Source organism: Lampris incognitus, chromosome 5 (genome assembly GCF_029633865.1).
Source record: "Lampris incognitus isolate fLamInc1 chromosome 5, fLamInc1.hap2, whole genome shotgun sequence".
Taxonomy (NCBI): Eukaryota; Metazoa; Chordata; class Actinopteri; order Lampriformes; family Lampridae; genus Lampris; species Lampris incognitus.
Genome location: NC_079215.1, coordinates 49,690,190 through 49,712,228, shown reverse-complemented (window position 1 = coordinate 49,712,228; position 22,039 = coordinate 49,690,190). Strand labels below are relative to the sequence as shown.

At 42.9% G+C, this 22,039-nt stretch overlaps 1 protein-coding gene across 1 annotated transcript; it reads left to right on the top strand.

Moving 5' to 3' along the window:
• Window positions 1–227: 227 nt before the first annotated feature.
• ldlrb (low density lipoprotein receptor b) lies at window positions 228–17,933 on the top strand. The gene is made up of 18 exons (XM_056280946.1): window positions 228–531; window positions 7,100–7,225; window positions 7,554–7,676; window positions 7,817–8,194; window positions 8,348–8,470; window positions 9,102–9,224; window positions 9,607–9,729; window positions 10,068–10,196; window positions 11,060–11,231; window positions 11,570–11,797; window positions 11,933–12,051; window positions 12,234–12,373; window positions 13,067–13,208; window positions 14,077–14,229; window positions 14,404–14,643; window positions 14,821–14,898; window positions 15,033–15,193; window positions 15,404–17,933. Exons 1-18 carry the CDS (start codon window positions 435–437, stop codon window positions 15,440–15,442), a joined length of 2,694 nt encoding a protein of 897 aa, XP_056136921.1. The 5' UTR covers window positions 228–434; the 3' UTR covers window positions 15,443–17,933.
• Window positions 17,934–22,039: the final 4,106 nt, after the last annotated feature.

The following is a 22,039-nucleotide window of genomic DNA, read 5'->3' as shown; positions in this document are numbered from 1 at the left end:
CACACACACACACACACACACACGGCGTGAGACTTGGGAGGATGACGGGGGTGAGCCAAGGACGACGGGAGAGTGGTAACAGTATCGTCGTGGCTTTTCGTGACTCCTCCCCGCGGCGCGTTTCAAACATCACACCACTGCGTTAGCCCCGCCCCCGTGGACATGATTCAGATGGGGCTCCGAAAACCGAGCACCACAAACATTTTCCTCCCGCCTGCCGGCGCTGACTCACATCCACTCAGGTCTCTCAGTCCAAACAGCGGCGGCGAATCAACATACATCCCTCCGCATCCTTCCGACAGCAAGCCCACTTCCTCCCTCACCTGCGCTTCACACTCAACTTCTCAGTTCTCTTGTCAATTTGGCAGCGGGTGGTCTCCCCCACCGCCCCCACCCCAGAACACATTTTATTTTATTTTTCCTAGTTTGTGTGGATGTCTGACGGAGGGAAGATGGTTTGGATGCGGCGGAGAACCACCGGACTGTCCGCATGTCTCCTGTTGTTGCTGATTCATTATTTATCCCCGGCAGGTAAGAGAGCAGATTTGATCTGAATCATTAAAGATAAGAAGTAGGGGGGGGGGCTTTTTAAGCCTTGCTTGTTTTCACGAACCAGCAACGCACCCCTGACCCCCATATATCCAGACTGAATGCATATCTCACGCATCTGCGTATCAGTACAGACAGACGCTTCTCAGACAGAATCGAAATTTGAGTTATCCAGTTTATATATTGGCTTCGCATACAGCTCATAGGCTTCTTGAACAAACGGACGTTTTTGGTTTATAACCTATAAAAATGGCTTGTGTCAAGTTTATTTAGCGGTCGTTGTTTACACGAATTTATAAATTTAACGTGATGAGTTGTGGCCGGGGGCCTGTGGGGAGGGAGGGAGGGAGTTGGGTTTTTTTTTTTATGCCATTGTATTCTTGGGAAACCCCTTCCTCATCCTTGCAGCTGACTCGGATTCACTCTACACATTTCAAACAGTTAAGATGTAATATAAAAGTTGTAGTTAATAGTTTCGCGTGTGTATGAATGGGATTTAAATACAGCCAAGCGATTGGTGCGTCTCGCCGGGCGCCGCAGTGGGCGAGCCAATCAGATTTGTGTGTCGCCGGCTTGTCTCATGTTTCAGATCGACAGGAAACGGCGGTCAACAACGAGAAAGGGCGTGGCCTATAGATACTCAAGTAGTACTCGACTGTACACGGCTGTGGTGTACAGAAAACTTCCCTTTCCAATTCAGGACACTTCCCTTGCACCGAGCCAAACGTGGAACTGTCCATCCCCACTGTTAAACGTAAACCACCCTAAACCGCATTTTATACCAGGCTTTCTTGGCCTAGTGTGTGTGCTTTTATACAGTAACAGGGAATCTGTCGTTGCTTGTCAGAACTCTCTCAGAACCCTTAAGCAGCATCAGAAGGGCATTCACACAAACCATAAATCTTGCCCTTGTCTGATTTTCAGTAAGTGAACACCTTTTTTTCCTCTCTTTTTTTTGTTGTTGTGTTGACCGCCTTTTTCTTCAGACGTTCATCACGTGACAAAATGTAGGCCAAGGCATGAGTACTTTCTTACATACAATGAACAGCTATTGTCATGCAATAAAACAAAACCCCCTAATACTCCACAGAAGTTACCCTTGCTGCAGCCCCATTCTGACAACCTCTTCAATAATCTTCTAGTCAACTCAAAGAGATTTTCAGATTAGAATTTAGTTCCAGTTTTACCGATCTATGGCACGCTCTCATTTGGTCAGATTAGTTGCATTGTTTCTGTGTGTGTGTGTGTGTGTGTGTTGGGGGGGGGGTATCTGTGCTGAAGTTTTGCTTTCACATTATTACGATGCAGTTGTTTTGTGTTTTCACATGGGTTATTATTACCTGTTAAACGTCTTCCAGAGGTCTGTTGTTTTGCATGGGCTAGATATACATTTGGGGTTGATTTGACTTGGGTCAGTCAACAGGCAGAGCTCGAAAGTAATTCGTTTCTTTCACTAATCTACCAACATTTTGATGCAGCACTGTCAGATGAAATTTAAACGGGTTGGCACCTGTGACACCATTTTGCATCCTTGACTGGGTTCAACCAAATTCTCATACACAGGTAAACAAAAGTGGCTGCAGTGGGGTGGCTGTGAAATGAGGTTAATGCCCAGGATAAAACCTTTGACGACTTCTGAATAGTATGCAGACACTTAATTGTTCAACTTGTTTCATGCCTTAAAGAGTTGCGTTTACGTTCCATGAATTATCACAGTCTCCAGCTTGATCGGTTGGGGCACATCCAAAGTTCTTGGCATCTAGACATCAAGCTAAATGTGGCCATATTGGGGACCAGTAGCATTAGTACTGCCCCAAGTGGCCTCTGATTTAAAAAAAAAAAGAGGTCAGCTGCTTTTAGGTCAGGGAGTGTAAACAAAGTGCAGCCTGATTACTGAGAGAATAAAACCCAGATCTTCAAGGTAAGGCGCAGGCTGGCGTGATACACGTGAGTCCTGGTTATTAATCAACAGCCAAGCGTAAAAGCCAAGCCTTTCCTGGTCTGTGTATTTAAGTAAATAGTCACACCTTTCTTTGATGGTCAGTGGCCTGTGTGTGTTGTGTGTGTGTGTGTGGGGGGGGGGTGTCACAAAGGAGCATTGTTGTCATGCAAGTTAATGACCAGTGCAACTTCCCGCCTCAGTCTACTGGTTTCTGCTGTCAATCAACATGTCCGTCTCTTTTCATGCATTTTGACGTGAAGATTTACGCTGTTCACTCTGTCTCCGCCTTTCTGTCCCTACAGTTATCTCTCTTTCCTCTCTCTTTCTCTCTCTCTCCTTCTTTCTCACCGTGTTAGTGTATTTACATTTTTAAGCAGTGAGTGAGTGACCTTCTCTTTCATCCATGGTATCCCAGTGGCCTTACATGGTATTGTTGTTGTGGAACAATACGCCGGTCACTAGGTGCAGACCGGGGGTATTAATAGCATCTAATGGGGATGCTTGTTTCTCAGCAGTTAACGCTAATTGATCTGGCCGTAGTTCTGACTGGTTTCATACCTGCAGAATGTGGTCTTGTAGTTAGCTCAGAGGGTACACAGTTGAATCAGTCCACCACCGGCAACACTGTGTAGCATAGATGACAACCCAAACACCCAGCTTTTAGACTGCTTTGCCATCTAAAAGCTAGTAATGTGGCTCAGTTTGAGTGTCTGAATATAAGATGCAGTTGCATGCATATAAGATTATTATGATGGATGGATGAATGGGTTTTGATCAGTGAGTGGTCACAGTCACCCGTGACTCTCAGTTTTGGAGGGCCTGAAAATGAGGGAAACCTGATTATGTATCAGTTGGCTCTGTTGCGTTGCCAGGGGAGCAAGGAACCAAAAAGATGGTTTACATCAATTAGTTGCTTATGTCTGCTGAATGCCCAAAAAAGGAATTACTGACTGTCTTATAAGGACAGCAGCTTCTCTCCAATGAAACTTAAAGTAGATCTCTGATAAAAGCAGGAGGTTTGCTTAGTCACCTTCTCACAGATACGTAGGAATACACTGACAGTATATTTATGATATTCAGAGAAACAAGAAGAAGAAAGGGTTGCTCATTGGGGGTTGCATCCATGTTATGTTCTATGAGTTCAACCTTTCTGCTCAACCTTGAATTGGCTTTTTTATAATCATGTTTCAGCCTCTGCTGTGATAGAGGCAATTTTGCGATGATGTGATTTCGACGTCTCTGACTTACAAAGAAATTGGTTCTTTGGAAGTAAATCGAATCTGGTCGACAGTAACTTTGTTAAATTTGCATTGTTCAAGTGTGAGTCACACTGCACTGGACCACCACAAAGGAAGGAAGAATGAAAGGAGGAGGAAACTAAGCATATCGTTCTGCATGCTTCTCAACTATTTTCTTGAGTCTCTTGACCCAGTTGCTGATGGTGTAAGGAAGATTAGCTGTGGAAATTGAAAACATTTCCCCGTCGGGTTTACAGTTTCCACCATCAGAGAGGCAGACTCAAGATATTTGAGGTCACAGAGGGTCCAGCAGTTGACCCACTTTTGGTAGCACTCCCATGGGTGCAATAAATGAATGGCTTTCAAAAAAGTGTGGTGAGTGAGAGTCCCAGAGTGTGTCCGGTAGTGGGAAACTCTCACTTTCCATTTGCATTTGAGGTACTTTATAAGGCTCATACAGCAGTAGGCTAGCCTCGTAAATTTGTCGATGCGTCTGGCCAAGAACAGCTGGACAATGCTCGGAAAACTCTATTCCTGGAACTTTCTCTGGAAGCATGCCTGGCCATGGTATCCATTCACTGTCTGCATGTGTGTGTGTGGGGGGGGGGTGAGTGGGTGGCTTCCCTGGAAACGTGTGTATGGTAATGAATGTGCTTTGGGAGAGCACTGGACCTCCCCTCAGATTTTTCCTTTCTCATTCCAACCGTGAATTCTCTAAATCAGGCTAACAATAATGCCAGATGAGATACTGTAAACTGTATCTACTGGGATGCTTTAAATCTGCACTCTCTTATTTCCTGGCAAGAAAGCAGTCATCCTTGGTTGAGTGCCATCGATTGGGAAGGCATCCTCAGAGGGGGTTCCGATCTGTGTCATTGCGTAGTTACCCTTTTTTCCCTGTCATCACTCAGCCAAACATACTGTCCAAGCTAACAGACATGTTCTCAGTCCCCTCCTCTGTCTGTGGTGAGGCAGTTATGAAGAATGTCACCCTGGGGCCAATCAGCAACTGGTGGTGTGATTGTTCAACCCCTCCCATACTATTGTCTTAAAGGGATAGTCCCTTTTGCGTCCAACTTCCTGTCTGTATGCCCAGAGGGCATATGAGAGTTTGGCTGAGGATATTTGATTGATGATGTCAAACACAATCCTATAGTTATTATGGAGCAACGCTTCATGTCTGCTCTACTCTACTATCATCATCATCTATCATCCTCATGGTTTCCATGGTTTGACTGTTGGGGTCATTTAGGTCGTGAGGTCCCAGGATGCTGGAGCCCAAACTAACCCAAGGTCAATTTGAGATCATCTCTCTAAGATATGATGTTGAAATATAAAAAGAGGTGTCACAACAGTTTGAGCTGTGAGTCATTAAGTCTCGTACTATTGGCGACCTTTTTTGAATAAATGTAGGTGTGTGGTTAGTGGACATTTTGATGATCAGGTTTCTGGTCTTCGTTCATCCAGATTTGAGGGGTTTTCAAGGAGGGGCAGTGGACTAATATGGATAGCATTCCAACACTGAGGTTCACAGTTGTGGTGTCCCCTTCAGCTCAGCCAGGCATCGCAGGGAGCACAATTGTCTATGCTACTGGATGGGGAGCCAGCAGGGGTATTGCATCCCACCATTATAAAGAGTGTCTCTTACAGGTGGGCCCCCACACACGCCGAGCTCCCCAGGAGAAGCCTGCTGCTGGCAGGTGAAAAGAAGTGATTGGCTTGCTACACATTTCTGAGGATTCATGTGGAGTCTAATCCCCACCCCCCAACCAATGTAGGCATTGTGCAATGGGGGAAACTAAGGAGAATAGGGAATTGGAAATGTCATATTGGGATAAAAAAAAAAGGAGGGGGGAAAAAATCCTAATTTGAATGTATTTGCATGTTGAAGGCTATTTGTGGGGGCAGAAAGGTTGAATAGGCCACAGTATTCAATTAGATAAAAGTTTAATTGTCCAGCAATAGGGATGGGAATCACCAGAGGCCCCACAATACGATATCATCATGATATGGTAATATTGCAATTTTAAACATTTTGCAATATGCTGACTATTGCAATACATGTCCATCCATCCATCCATTATCTGTGCCACTTATCCTGCTCTCAGGGTCGCGGGGATCCTGCAGCCTATTCCAGCAGTCACTGGGCGGCAGGCGAGGAGACACCCTGGACAGGCCGCCAGGCCATATATTGCGATATAATGCGATTTATTACCTTTTTTTCAAGTGCAAATTGTGTCCCCCAAAGGAAAACTTTGTCACCATCTGTTTTATCTAATGAAATAGTTCTCAGTCTGTTCATCGCACATCAATCATTTTCATGGAATCAAAATGGGATTGGCAAGCAGACAGACTGACAAACACTGTTAGAAAACCTGTCATGAATGTTGCATGCACCTGACAAACTGAACTGTTTGCATTACATTCTACTTAGTCCAGCTTAATTGAATGCAAATGTGTGTGGTCTACTGTACTATATTACAGGTATTTTGAACAATGCAATGAAAAAATTGTGCAGCCCCGTCAGCAACTGGGGAATTTTAAAGTAAACTGCTGTTAAATTGAATTTAAATGAAATTAAAATCAATAATAATAGAATAATAACAAAATAAAATAAGTAAATAATAAAATATCAATACTTGGTGGCCATGTATCGATACAATATTGACATGCAAAATATCATGATACTATGCTGTATCGATTCCCCCCCCCACACACACACACACACACACATACTCCTATCCAGCAAGAGATGTTTGATTTGCAGGAAGTCAAATAACAAGCAAATTGCAAACCACACATTTCATTTGCGTATATAGGCAAATGAAATGGAAACCTCTGAAAAAGCAATAGCCTCTTTTCTGTTTGTGTTATTGTGGGGGTGGGTACGTATATGTGAGCTTGTTACTGAGGGTAAAGCTAGATACAGCAGGTGTTGGTCCCCTTGTGAAATGATTTTACTTTAGTAGAAGTACAGAGGATCTTTCCTCATATCCTGTTCCAGCGGAAGTTAAGGAACCACACTGGACTGTTACCATCTCTATTATTCCCTTGTAAATATAACAAGGTGTAATTGTTGGTCTTTATCTTTATGGCCTACTACTGTAGATTTATGCCTTTGTTATGTTGGTTATAAGTTAAATATTAGCTTTACCAGGATATTACCTTTCTTTTGCCCATATATTGTTGTGTAAGTGCTCTTCACCAGTGCACAATGAGCAGTAAAATCTGTATTTCCTCTAAAATCTTAGTAATTTAGATCTCTTCCTCTGAATGAGGTCAGTTGGTATCTGTGTAACAGCTATATATGCCTGTCTCAACCATATTGAATGACTGGTGCATTTCTAAAAAAAATTTTTTTTACTTATAGATGCAGCCAGAACATGCAGCACTCGGCAGTTCAGGTGTGGAAACGGGAAGTGTATCACCAGCAAATGGGTGTGTGATGGGATGGACGATTGCGGAGATGGAACTGATGAGCTGCAAGCCACCTGTGGTAAATAATACCAATCACTTTCCAGTTTGTATACGATCCCTTGAGTCATTATATGCCTGTACAACAAGTGAAATACAAATGAATTTTATGAAATATTATATAGAAATAAAATAAGATATGATTCCATGTAAGAAGTTTTGTAAAACTGTGTTGTGCTGTAATTAATTTATTATCAATTTTATACTTTCGTAGGCATAGATCCATAAACAATTGGCAAATGACATTTGGCATATTCTTATTATACGTCAATATGTTCAACAAAAATTACTCATTATTTGATCTCTCTACTTCCAACTTCCCTTTCTGTGTTTGCCGTGTCCCTCACCAGAGGCCAAGACCTGTCTGCCCTCAGAGTTTCACTGTGGCAATCCCAGGAACCAGTGTACACCTCAGGCTTGGCAATGTGATGGTAAAGCTGACTGTGACAATGGTGCTGATGAACAGAGCTGTGGTACGTCATAAAAATTCATTATATAGGGTTATAGGGTCATCCTGCTGTGATTGCACTTAGAGATTTACTTGGTCACTGTTTTTAGTAGATCTACTTAAACACTTTGTTTTCTCAACGCCTCTGTCTCCACCTCACCACAGTTCCCAAGGAATGCACGACGGATGAGTTTCGCTGTGCCAATGGCCAGTGCATCTCCACCTCTTTCGTGTGTGACGAAGACAATGACTGTACGGACAGTTCTGATGAAGCCTCCTGCCCGACCGCCACCTGTAGCTCAGCTGCCTTCCAGTGCAATAACACGGTGTGTGTGCCAGCTCTGTGGGCATGTGATGGAGACAGAGACTGTGTGGACGGATCAGACGAGTGGCCCCAGAACTGTGCGGGGAGGCAGCCACACAAGACAGCAAAGCCCTGCGGGGTCCATGAGTTTCACTGTGGCAGTGGGGAGTGCATCCACGGCAGGTGGCACTGTGATGGGAGTGTCGATTGCCAGGACCGATCGGACGAGGTCAACTGCAGTGAGTCGGCTTCTTTGGGGATATTTTTGCTTATGGCTGGGGTTTCTCTTTTCCATCATTGCCATTTTCCTCTTCATTGTGTTCAACTTAAACAATGCGTCTAGTGTGTGTCTCCTCTCTTTTCATCTATTTTTTCCGTTTTGATTTCACTAGGCCATGCCACCTGTCGCCAAGATGAGTTCCAGTGCAAGGACGGCTCCTGTATTCATGGCAGCCGTCAGTGTGACAAAGAGTACGACTGCAGGGACCTCAGTGATGAGGTTGACTGTCACAAAGGTGAAACTTTATCTCTTTTTTTTAATCTCAGATCAAATCAACTTTTATCTCCATATATTCTACAAACATATAGTGCTGAAACAATTAATCGATTCATCCATTATTCAGTCGACAGAATGTTTAACAATTGTCATTTTGGTAATCGATTAATTGTTTTAGACACTATCAAGTGAAAATGTCAAACATTTGCTGATTTGAGATTTGCTTGCTTTTCTCTGATTCATGTTCTAATAAAATCAATATTTTAGGGGGTTTTTTTTGGCTGCTGATCAGACTAAGTAAACAGTTGTAAACACTACCTTCAGCTATGGGAACTTGTAATTAGCATATGTAATTATTTTTGACATTTTATAGACTAATTGATTAATCAAAACAGTAATCAATAGATTATTCTATTGTGAAAGTAATTGTCAGTTGCAGCCCTGCTAAAACATTCAAGCTACCTCACAATTAGTTTGAGGTTAATGTCTCTTAAGATAATTAATCTTAAGAAGATACGGTTAGCAAATTAGATGCACAACAATTTCTTATAAATTCAACCCTGCAGTTGGCTGCTCTTCTAATTTGTCTTGTCATCAAATTTTGTTGATTTCCATCTAATCAGATTATATTTCCTTTTCCTCCTTTTCAGTGAATGCGTGTGAAGGCCCCACCATGTTCAAGTGTCGCAGCGGGGAGTGCATTAGCATTGAGAGGGTGTGCAACCGTCGACAGGACTGCAAGGACTGGTCAGATGAACCTGCCAGGCTGTGTGGTGAGTGAGAGTGAAATGACATCTTGTTGTCTTTAACAGCTGTGGGTCAGTCTCTCCGCCCCCCCCCCCCCGCCCCCCTGTAGTTTGCTCAATATGTATTTTGTTTGTTACAGTTGTTCAGTCCTCCTGCTCTTAAACCCTCCCACAAAAAAAGACGTTGTAGAGGTCAACAGGTTTAGCTGATCTGGGGATATGGCATATCATCATTTTGGGGGTGGCGGGGAAACCACATCTTAAATAGGAAAATATGATGGGAAACAGCTGGCTAAACAGCAGCGGCTTGCTGGCCAAGACAGTGAGTGGTTTGGGAGAGTGGGTGCTCTGCCAGTGGAAAGAGACTGTCATCATTTAATGTTGGTTCTGTGTATCCGATGCCCTATAGACAACAACGAGTGTTTGATTGAAAATGGAGGCTGCTCCCATATTTGTAACGATCTGAAGATTGGCAACAACTGCTCCTGCCACACCGGATACGGCCTAAAGATGGACAAGAAGACTTGTGAAGGTGAGAGAGGTGGATGTGACACATCTACATGCACTGATTTGAGCAGAAACTAAATATGGCTGCATTTTAAAGTGCCTAAACTTCATGTCTTACATTGGGACCCAAACTCGTGACAGCATTATTCAAATGCACCAGTGATCAAGTTTTGGGTCCTAACACATTACAAACAACCAGCGTATCAATCGTTTTTGTCACCCTTGTAAAAGCAAGAGTAAAATATAAACAAAATGAATTAGTACTGAATGATAGTGATTGCTGATGAAAAATTAATTAAAATGACAGTGTCAGCTTTGCCAATGCTCCCCTTTTTGACTTTTGCCTCTCATCCTTACCTGCAGACATCGATGAATGTGCCGACTTGGATGTATGTAGTCAGATCTGTATCAACCTACCTGGCAGCTACAAGTGTGATTGTAAGATGGGCTACGAGATGGACCCCGTGACAAAGAGCTGCAAAGCTGAATCAGGTATTATTTTCAATCCGTAATTTGACCTATTCTTTTATTGTTTTTATTTTTATTTTTTGCCGTTAATTCAAACAAAATATGCCTTTTAATACAGGTTTTAATAAAAAGAAAGGATGACTTTTGTAGCAAATTATTTTTATTGAGGATGTTAGTTTTTTACTCCTCTTGCTTCAGTGAGTCACTCTAACTGACGCTGTAGCGCAGACTTCCGGTCAAGATGGCGGAGTGAGTGGTCGATCCTTTTGCAAGCTCCGAGACCTGACCTTTTTTTTCTTCTTTACATCAAGAAAAACTAATTTTGCACAGAAAGACATCTGTTTACATCAAGTCATTATTGGGCAACTGCGGACGAAAGTGAGCGAGACACGGAGCCGGGTTCTCTTTTTGCGACTGAAAAAGACGACGGCTGTGCCGGTGGCTAGCTAAGCTAACTAACTGGCTAAGCTAACTAGCTGGCACAAACAAAACGCCAGGGGACAAAAAAAAAAAGAATCCCCCAACCGAGGAAGTCAACGATTTAAAAAGGTCGCTCGACTTTCTGACGGAGGAGGTCGCAACTGTCAGACTGCAACAGAAAACGATTTTGGACCTGGTGGAAGAAGTCAAGGTCCTGAGGCCACAAAACACAGAAGGAAAAGAGAGTCGTCTCCTGGAGAACCGGGTGGATGATTTGGCGCAGTACACGCGAATGAACGACATCATTGTCACCGGGCTGGAGACTAAACCTTCAGTGTCATCGCCGCTACCAACTATTTCACCTCCTATGAACAGTATCCTATAAACAACTGACTGAGATGCATGACCGCCGTGCATTTTGGGGGGAAAAATACCTGATTGTAGCTATTGTGTGGTATCTCCTCCAGGCACTGTCCCTTACCTGTTCTTCACCAACAAACATGAGGTGAGGAAGATGACGATGGACCGCAGTGATTACGTTTGCCTGATCCCCAAGCTGAAGAATGCGGTGGCGCTAGATGTAGACATGTCTGGCAAGATGATCTTCTGGTCTGACCTCTCCCTGAAAAAAATCTACAGGTAGGGGTGACGTTTCTTGCTCAAGGTTGGGTGTGTGTGTGTTGGGGGGGGGGCTGTACATTACAAGGAACTGACTAAATGCTTGCTCAAGGGTGGAGGGTGTGTTTGTGTAGGTGTATGAAAGGGGAGGGGTTGTATGGGGCTTATAACCAGGTTTTCCACATAAAAGCCAGTAACAATACGGCCAACCTGTTGGCCGATGCGTATGTAGATGGAGTTTGAAATACTACACTGTGTGAGTGCAATGGTACATAATTGCTCACTTGGGCAAGACATGGGATGAAATTATATCTATAAGTGCTTATAGCTCATCCCCCTCATCTCTTAAACCCTGGCAGCTCCCAAGTGGACGTGGCTGGTAACTCCTCTAACCACAATGTAGTAGTCGACATCAACATTGAGGCCCCTGAGGGCCTTGCAGTGGACTGGATCCATGGCAATATCTACTGGACTGACAGCATGCTGAAGATTATTTCTGTGGCAACCACAGATGGCTGGAAGAGGAAGACACTTATCACGGAGGATTTAGAGAAGCCAAGAGCCATAGTAGTGGATCCAGTAAATAAGTGAGTGATGTTCAAGTTTCCAACAAGCTTGACTTGAAGGTGACTTCTTAGTGTTAGGATGAATCTTAATTTTCCAATTTTATATATATATTTGAAGCATTAATTTTCATGTGGGGTTTTGTTTGACGTCTTTAGCTTCATGTACTGGACTGACTGGGGCAATGAGGCTAAGATTGAGAAAAGTGGGTTGAATGGTGCCGACCGTACTGCTTTGGTGACGGACAACATTGTCTGGCCCAACGGCATTACCTTAGGTAAGAGGAAGCTAGACACATTAAAAGCAAGCACTCATTTAAGTTCACAAAGCCTTGGGAACAAACTAATTTATTTTTTCTAAAATCAGCCAAATATCTATCGCTGTATTTATTTCCCTCTCTCTCACTCTCTCTCTCGCTCGCTTCACCTCTCCTCTCTTTGTTCCTTTCTTTCTGAACAGACATGATCAGCCAGCGTCTCTACTGGGTGGACTCCAAGATGCACACTCTGTCCAGCATTGACGTGAATGGAGGAAGGAGGCATAATCTAATTTTGGATGAGGAAAAGCTGTCCCATCCCATCTCCCTGACGGTCTTTGAGGTCAGTAAAGATGTTAAGTCTACAATTTCTATTGCCATCTGAAATGTATGCCATATCTCTATAGTTGAAGGCACATAATGGCCCTATTGTTACAATGTTATGTGTAATTTTATTTGATTGTTTAGAAAGACTGGGCGGTAATCTGGCTGGACAAATTTATTTCATTCAGGTACATGGACATTGATATAATAGAAATTCTAAAGTAGTTCAGCTGACATGAGGATATGATAGGAAAAACAACAGATTTTAATAAATATAAATTTTGGTTCTGAATCACAAATTTAATGTTGAACTGTGTGATATATCAAATCCCAGGATCCCTGCAAGTCGAACTTTCTCAGTTTATGAATACTACAAACATATTGTTATACTCACTCAGTACCCACTGTTAAGGAGTTCAGCCAACCGGCTGGCTTACACTGTATTAAAACCATCAGAAACCTGGTCATGCCCCACGTAAGCCGAATAGAGTGAACAATATTAAGCCAAAATAGTTTTAATCAAAACTTTAAGATCTGAGTGTACACTTTATACACAAGAAGTTAGGATCGGTGATGTTAAACCTTTTGAACTTAATTACTGATGTAATCTGCCTTAGCACATCTAGTTAGTGGAACCACCTTTAGTATGCAACAATCTAGTGTTATTGTCAAAATTGACTTTTAAATGCATTTTCTTTTTCCTTTTTCACAGGAGAAAGTCTTCTGGACCGATGTGAACAACAATGTGATTATGAGCGCTAACCGTCTGACAGGAAATGACGTCAAAGAGCTGGCAAAGGACCTGCACCAGCCAGACGACATTGTTCTTTATCACAACTCCAAGCAGCCCATAGGTATGGAAACTTCACCTGATTTTTAACACTACCTTTAAATCAGAATCAGAATACTTTATTCATCCCTCAGGGGAAATTGGGTCCTATTACAGACACCCACGCTCTAGTAAAGAAAAACTATTAACAAGAAAATGGAAATAAATAGAAAAAGAAGATAAGAGATAGGAATAAAATATGTAAACATATGTGCACCATGCTCCAGCATATAACACCCTACCTTTACTGTTAAAGCTGAAATTCTTGATTTTCCCCATCTGTCCGTCCCTCTGGCACTGAGAACTACAAACATGGTGTAACAGCTCAGCTGTAAACAGTTCCCACCCTTGTAAAATGGCATCCTTGGACCAAAGCTAACACGGGCAATCTCATGTATTACAACTACATCAAACTATACAAGAGCACTGCTCTATGGTAATATTGATTGTAGAATTGGTAGACCTGTCCAGCAGAAGCATCACCATATCGTCATCATGTTTCAATCCTTTTTTGCTGTTTGAGAAGAAATGTGATTGCTGCTGCATCAATGTTCATCCAACCCAAATGTCTAGAGCAGTATATGGAGGTTGTCTCCAACCATGGTAAAGATGCCAGTTAGTAGTATGCACCCTGACTCCATGGTCCAGATGGATAAATAGCTATTTAATAATGGAGAAAAATCCTGGATTTTGGCTTTAACAAAGCTAAAACTACAAAAATCTAAACCATGAAAACAAGATGATGACACGGGTTATTTATTGCTCTGTATCCAATCATATACATCTCTGTCTCTCTTTCCTCTGCATTTTCTCTCAATCTTTGTGCCTCTCTCTCTCTCTCTCTCTCTCTCTCTCTCTCTCTCTCTCTCTCTCTCCCTCGCTCTCTCTGATAGGTAAAAATTGGTGCCAACAAAGCAACAATATGAATGGAGGCTGTGAATTTCTGTGTCTCCCTGCACCTGTGATCAACCAGGGCTCTCCTAAATATACCTGTGCTTGTCCTGACAACATGACCCTGGCAGCTGACATGAGGAAATGTGTTGCGGGTAAGTATAAACCCATAGATGCACATGAAGGCACACTTTCAGACACAAATGATGAAATAGGACCATTTAGACATTCAAGCTTTCGACAAAGTGGTGTGTATTTGTGTCTCACATGCATCAACTGCATTGTGACCTTTTTCCTTTCGTTGATAATTATAATTGCTTTCCCAACAGGCTCAGCTGCCATTCCCCCTGTAACCAAATTACCTTCTCCAGTCACTTCCATGGCTCCCATGGCACCTACACCCAATGAGCCTGTCTCTACCACTTCCACAACTACAACCACCACCACAACCAGAGCTGCCAAGAGACTTACATCTACAACAACTACCTCGTCTGACCCCCGCATCCAGTCTCAGGGCCCTGACCTCACCTCTACACAGAGTGCACGGCAGTCTGAGGTCACTGCTCAAGGTATGTATGGCTCGCACATGTGTGTGTGTGTGTGTGTGTGTGGGACAGATCTTTCCGAATATGTGCATGACTCTAGCAAAGTATTACTTCACATTATAAGATATTACATTCGGTTTTATAATATTATCATAGCATGAAATAATGTGACTTAAAGAGTTTTATTCTTTGCTCTTTCAGCTAACAGTAGATATGCTGCAATGCCCAAAGAAGTGCAGTCATCCCATCCTGTTGCGCTGTACATCGTGCTGCCAATAAGTAAGTTTACCACTTAAAGCCTTGCACTCTGCATGCCTCTCTATTTGTCGCTGTCAACAATATGAATATTACACAGCATAGACTTGGTCAGTCGGGTGATCAACTTCTACTTAATCGGTTTTCACCCCCCCTAGTGGTGATGTGTCTGTTGTTCTTCGGAGCGGGCTTGCTGTGGCGACACTGGCGTCTGAAGAACACCAACACCATCCACTTTGACAATCCGGTGTACCAGAAAACCACCGAAGATGAGCTGCACATCTGCAGGACTGGTTCTGATGGCTACGTTTATCCTCAGGTACCTTCCCTTTCCACCCGTGCATCGACTTATTATTTTTACACAAGTTCAGTTTATGATTTGATTTTACTCATACAGCATGCAGCTTGAGTCTCAACTCAAGTTGGTTGTATTTAACCAATGATACAGCAGACCTTATTGCTTGTCTCTGAAAGGTGACAAGCATTGTTCTCTAGCTTTTCTCACTCAAACGTTTCCCTCTTTTTGCAGAGGCAGATGGTGAGCATGGAGGACATGGACATTGCATAACACGGATATGGAGGTGTTTAAATGAAAGATATTTTTCTGATGTAAAGGTGAAGCAACAATAGCCATTGTACTGCTGCTTACATGCGCCTCCCCTTCCCATTGACCTCATTTGGTGGTCTGTGTGATCTCTGACCTCAGCACTGTGCCGTCCAAGTCTCCCTCAGAAAAGAAATGACAAAATCTAGATGACTTAGATTAAAAAAGAAAACATATCCTTTAAGTTATGGTTTATCAAGACTGAATAAAAGAAAACTGAAGGAGGCCACAAAGTGACTTTAAAATGAAGGACTCATGCATGCATCCATCCATCCATCCATTATCCAAACCGCTGATCCTGCTCTCAGGGTGGCGGAGATGCATGTTGAAATGATTTTTTTTTTTCACATCAGAGCCATGACTCTGATTTCTTTACTTATTTGATGCATTATTGAAGTGCTTACCTGAAACCAGCACAATAGGTTTTTATTGTACATATTTAATTGTGTGTTTGTTTTTTTTCTTCTTTTGGTGTTGATTTATTTGATATTTTTATGGCACTGTTTTTACTGGGTTAGATCCCGAGCTCATCCTCATCTGTTCTCTTGAGCCGAAATGTTATACACCGCCTTTTGGAATTGTGACGCGGCATGTCGCACAGATTCAACTCGAGGCAAGAGCTTTGTTTATAGAAATGCTAAAGTCATTCATTATAGGTAGCGAAATTTTTATGGTACAGCAGTACACAGCAAACACTAAGACCTCTAGATAGCTTTATCGTTTTACAAAAACGTTTTTTTACAAGGGCGCACATGCTCAATCACTTGGCCACCAAACATCTCCACAAGAACACCGCAGCGTACCCTGGCCAAAGTCGGCACTATAATATGAAGACACTGACAATGGATTATGAAAAAGATTCCAATAATAGCTGAAATGCTTACTTTACTTTGCAGTGCAAGAACATGATTGGTCCACGATGTTATTTTGGGTGTTTCTAAATTAATTGATGGGGTTTCTCATACTTTGATTGCGACCGGTAAGCCTTAGCCTCAATTACAGTTGCACCCGGCGGCCCGGAGTCCACGCAAGTCAGTGTTAATTTTAATACTCTGAATGTATCCCTCCACCGCATACTGTATCCCCCTCTGCCTTGCACAGGATGATATGAAGGATGAATTACTCCAAAATACGTCATTTATTTTCTCTGGGAATGCGTTGATTTCTTCCTTTGTGTTTTGGTGTTTTCCAGCTACTTCCTGGATGGGTCTGAAAAGCTTTATGGGCATAGCAACAGTAACTAAGGGGGGTGGGACTTTGCAAAAGGTCAATTGGCTTAGCATGTGGATGATTCACAAAGACATAACAGGCTGGATTCTGCTAGTTTGGACTACCTTTCAAACCAATCTCTAGTAGTGGTGCACACCTTGGTGCACTAATTTAGTACTTGCCTTAGAAAACATAATTACCTTGTTGCCTGCAATTCTGTTAAAGGTCAGAATTGCGTTTGTTGCCCCCCCCGGTCTTGAAGTCCATTCGTTATCCAAGCCGCTTATCCTACTTAGGGTCATGGGGATGCTGGAGCCTATCCCAGCAGTCATTGGGCGGCAGGCGGGGAGACACCCTGGCCAGGCCGCCAGTCCATCACAGGGTCTTGAAGTCTGGCATTGTTTATCATGTGCTATAGGTTTTTTGAAAAACTAATTGTTACACCGATTTGTTAACCTTGTAGTTTTTCTTTTATGTGTATATCTAGAAAGTTAATGGTTCAGAGATGGCTTACATTGCAGGTGGAGACAGCTGAATGTTCTGATGTCCGTCAAATTGAAGAAAACACCTTTTTTTTTCTTTCACTTGTTGAAAAGCATTGTGGGGGACTGCTTTTACTGTAAATAATTTCTGTAAATTTTCTGTAAAAACTGCTCACTGTGATGTTCCTTTTTAGGTTTGTACATTCTACAACTAGAAATATTGTAAATAGTCCAGATTCATTATTTATTTATATGAATATGTGATTTGTGTCATCTGGCTGTTGATATGTTGTCTGGCTGTACAGATGTGAACACGTCAGCAGTTTACAGGGTGAACTGTTAATCCAGGCAAGTCACTGTAACCTAAAGATAAGTTATACAAGTGATGTACAATCAAATGTTGGGAACCATGATCTGTTCTGTGTGTATGACGTCCTTAGACAGCTTCACGGGTCATCGCCACTGGGTAGCTCTTGCCATTTCCAACAGTAGGCTAGACGTTACACACTGAAAAGCTATGCTAATGTAACTTTCTTTGCTGCTCAGTTTTTTCTTTCACATTGTTATAAAATGTGATACATTTTGTTTCAAAACTTTCTCCTTCCACTGTGAAGTTATTGTCAAGGCACAATGTGTTAAATTTTATGTGCGAGTCTGAAGGATCGAGAGAACAACAGTCTGTTACTTTGCTTTGCTTTAGTCGCAGCCTAAATTTTGTTTCCTGTTTGTTCTTTTGCCGTGTTTTGTTAAGTAAAAGAAAAATATGTGTTGATTGGTGTTTTATTTCCATAAGAGACAGTTTTGTTTGCACAAAATGTCCACACGATGTTCAGGCATCCTATCCAATCTCTCAAGTTTCCTTTGGTTAGGATTGCAATCAAAAGTACTCAACCCCCCCACTGCAAATTAGGTTTATTGGCAAAATGTACAAACTGTCAGCTGTTGGCATAAACAAATCAAACAAGAACAATTTAAAGTGCTCAGCACAACTAATATTACAAGTGGTTTCTCCAAATTCAACACAAAATGCCACTTTTAATGACTACTGCAGCCTCAAAATTATTCAACCCCTTCATGAAAAGCGTCTTTAGTACTTAGAGCACCCTTTTGCTGTTATGGCCTGCTGCAAACGTGATGCATAGCCAGACACCAGCTTCTGGCAGCATTCCTGAGGAATCTTAGTCCATTCCTCACGGGCAATGGCATCCAGTTCACTAATATTCTTGGATTTGCGTGCTGCAACCGCCTTCTTCAAATACCACCAGAGATTTAAAAAAAAAATAAATTTATTAATGATTTTTCCCTTTTTTCTCCCAATTTAGTGGCCAGTCGATCCCTGTTTTAATTCAAACACCCACCCTCGTACTGCATGCGTTCGCCAACTGCATCTCTCCGGCCGGCAGTCTCGAAGGAGACGCCCCCCCACTTTCGTGACAAGGCGACTCCAGGCCGAACCACTGCTTTTTCCGACACACACAGAGACGCATTCACGTGACGAACACAAGCCGACTCCGCTCCCCTCCCGAAGACAGCGTTGCCAATGATTGCTGCTTCATCGAGTCCGGCCATAGTCAAATCTGACGAGACCGGGGCGCGAACCCCAGTCCCCAGTGGGCAACTGCATCGACACAGAGCCTATGCTTAGACCGCTACACCACCGTGGACCCCACCACCAGAGATTTTCTATGAGGTTCAAGTCAGGCGATTGTGACCGCCACTCTAGAATCTTCCAGGACTTCTTCTGAAACCAAACTTTGGTGGACTCTGAGGTATGCTTGGGATCATTGTCCTGTTCGGAGGTCCAATTACGCCCAAGCTTCAGCTTCCTCACAGACGGCATGACGTTTTCTCCTAGGATTTCCTGATGCTTGATTGAATCCATCTTGCCCCCCACATGCTGCAGGTTTCCAGTGCCAGAGGAAGCAAAGCAGCCCAGTGCGTCACCGAGCCGCCGCCATGCTTCACTGTAGGCAGGGTGTTCTTATCAGCGTATGACTCATTCTTCCTCCTCCAGACATATCGATGATCCATAGCCCCGAAAAGTTCCAGTTTTGTTTCATCGCTCCACAGAACAGAATCCAAAAACCAGGTAGTGTAGCCACTGTTCCTTTAACTTTGAACTTGCGCACTATGCTTCCAACTGTATCTCTGGGAACAGTCAGTGCCTTTGCTATCTTTTTGTATCCTTTTCCTTGTTTGTGCAAGGCAATGATCTCTTCTCTTAACTTTTTGGACAATTCTCTTGACTTGGCCATATTTCTAACATGCAATCAAACGTCACCGTCAACAAACCCCAAGCCAGTCCAGGTATTTGATGTGTTCTAGCTCAAGCACACCTGATGCAACTAATGAAGCCATTGATTAGTTGCACCGGGTGTGCTTGAGACAACACCTGATTTGGAAATGTGTGCTCTTATGTGGGATTCTATTCAGGGGGTTGAATAATTTTGAAACTGCAGTAGTCATTAAAAGTAACGTTTTTGGGGGTCCGCGGTGGTGTAGTGGTCTAAGCATCGGCTTTGTGTCGATGCAGTTGCCCACTGGGGACCGGGGTTCGGGCCCCGGTCTCGTCAGATCCGACTATGGTCGGACTCGATGAAGCAGCAACGCTGTCTTCGGGAGGGGGGCGGAGTCGGCTTGTGTTCGTCATATGAATGCGTCTCTGGGTGCAGTGTTTCGGTCTGCGACTCCTTCGAGACTGCCGGCCGGAGAGATGCAGTTGGTGAACGCATGCAGTGCGTTTCAACTAAAATAGGGATCGATTGGCCACTAAACTGGGAGAAAAAGGGGAAAATCAGAAATAAATTTAAACAAAAAAAGTGTAAACTACTAATAAGACACGTTAGTCCCCAGAGAACGAGTCTGACCCTTTAGCCGAGCGGTTGGTGATGTCGCCTTGTGGTGCCGTGCACTCCGTATCGAATCCCGCACCGGGCAAGAAAATAACCGGTTACCAAAGTAACATTTTGGGTTGAATTTGGATAAAACCCTTGTAATATTAGTTTTACTGAACTATTGCGTAATTTGCTTATTGCAAACAGCTGAAAATTTTTACATTTAGCCAATAAACCTAATATGCAATGAGGGTTGGATATTTTTGATTGCAACTGTACGTTGAGTTCATGAGCTATGGATACAACCAAGAGCTGAACTTAAAAAAATATTTTTTTATGAACTTCACCGATGTGAAAACGGAGTCGTCACCAATTGTTCTTCGTCAATCTCTATCAATATTAACAGTAATCTCTATTAATGTATCAGTTGTCTTTTTTTTTTTGGATACTGCCCGACTTTTGCCTGTGATCCAGTGGTATGAGAGCAGAACGGAAACAGAACCGTTTGCCGCGGTCATTTGAGTAGTTCAGAAGAAAATGGCGACTGTTGTTAGTTGTCATGGTGACAACAACGCAGTTCAGCGTTCGTGCTACTCCACTGCTCGCTTGGTCATTACTGAAAGACCTCACTTCAAATGTCTTTATTTCGAACATGCAAAATAAAATTTTAAAAAATTTACCAAGCATTAAAAAAAACCCCAAACATCAGAAGAATTCAACAAAAATAATTCTCAATAGAGAATCCAACAAATATCATATGTTCGAAAAGGAGCAGGAGGAAGTTACTACTTATAATTTCCTGTCCTCTCTCTAATGCTGAATTAATAAAACAATAATAAACTTTTTCACACATCAGAGTGTGTCATTCTCAATATCTCACAACGACTCGATAAAAAAACAATAAAAGCAATAAAAAAAAACAATAAAAATGATTTCCAAAAAACGACAACAACAGCATCCGCTCTGGGTGTCACGGTCATGAGAGGAGCAAAACCTCCTCCTCATCCTTGTACCTCTTTACAACAGTTTTGTTGTACCTCTTTTTGAATTGATTTCAGTTTGCACTTTCGCTGAGTTCCTCATTGAAACCATTCCACAAACTTACCCCACAATTTGAAATACACATACTTTTGTGAGTGGTACGAACACAGTGTTAAAATTCAACGTTCCTCTTAAATTGTACCCCGCTCTCTATGTGAGAACAATTGTTGTTTGTTGCCAGGAAGCAGATTATATCTTGCTTTGTACAACATTTCTGCAGTCTTGAATTCAGCCAGGTCCATGAACTTCGTAGCCCGTGAATTTAAAAACAGTTTGTTAGTGTGTTCCCTGTATCCTACGTTGTTTACCATCCCTATTGCTCTTTTTTTTTGTAGTACACATAACGATTGTAGGGCAGCACGGTGGCGCAGGGGTTAGCGCGGTCGCCTCACAGCAAGAAGGGCCTGGGTTCGAGCCCCGGGGTAGTCCAGCCTTGGTGGGTCATCCCGGGTCGTCCTCTGTGTGGAGTTTGCATGTTCTCCCCGTGTCTGCGTGGGTTTTCTGCAGGGGCTCCAGTTTCCTCCCACAGTCCAAAGACATGTAAATTAGATGAAATCGGCTGTACTAAATTGTCCCTAGGTATGAGTGTGTGTGTCGGCCCTGTGATGGCCTGGCAGCTTGTCCAGGGTGTCTCCCCGCCTGCCGCCCAATGACTGCTGGAATAGGCTCCAGCACGCCCGTGACCCTGAGAGCAGGATAAGCGGTTCAGATAATGGATGGATGGATGGATGGATGGATGGATGGATGGGCATAACGATTGTAGGTTGCTTTTGTAGGTGTTCCCCCATACCTCCACACTGTAATTCAAATAGGGCAATACAAGTGAATAATACAGAATGTACAGCGCTTTATGATCCAGAATGTGACTTGCCTTTCCCAGAACTCCAATGCTCCTTGCCATTTTTGTTTTCACTGAATGTCCACACACTTTGAGGCGTGTTCACTAAATCTGTGAGGGTTTAGGCTTTAAGCTTTAGGGGGGGGCATTGGGACTG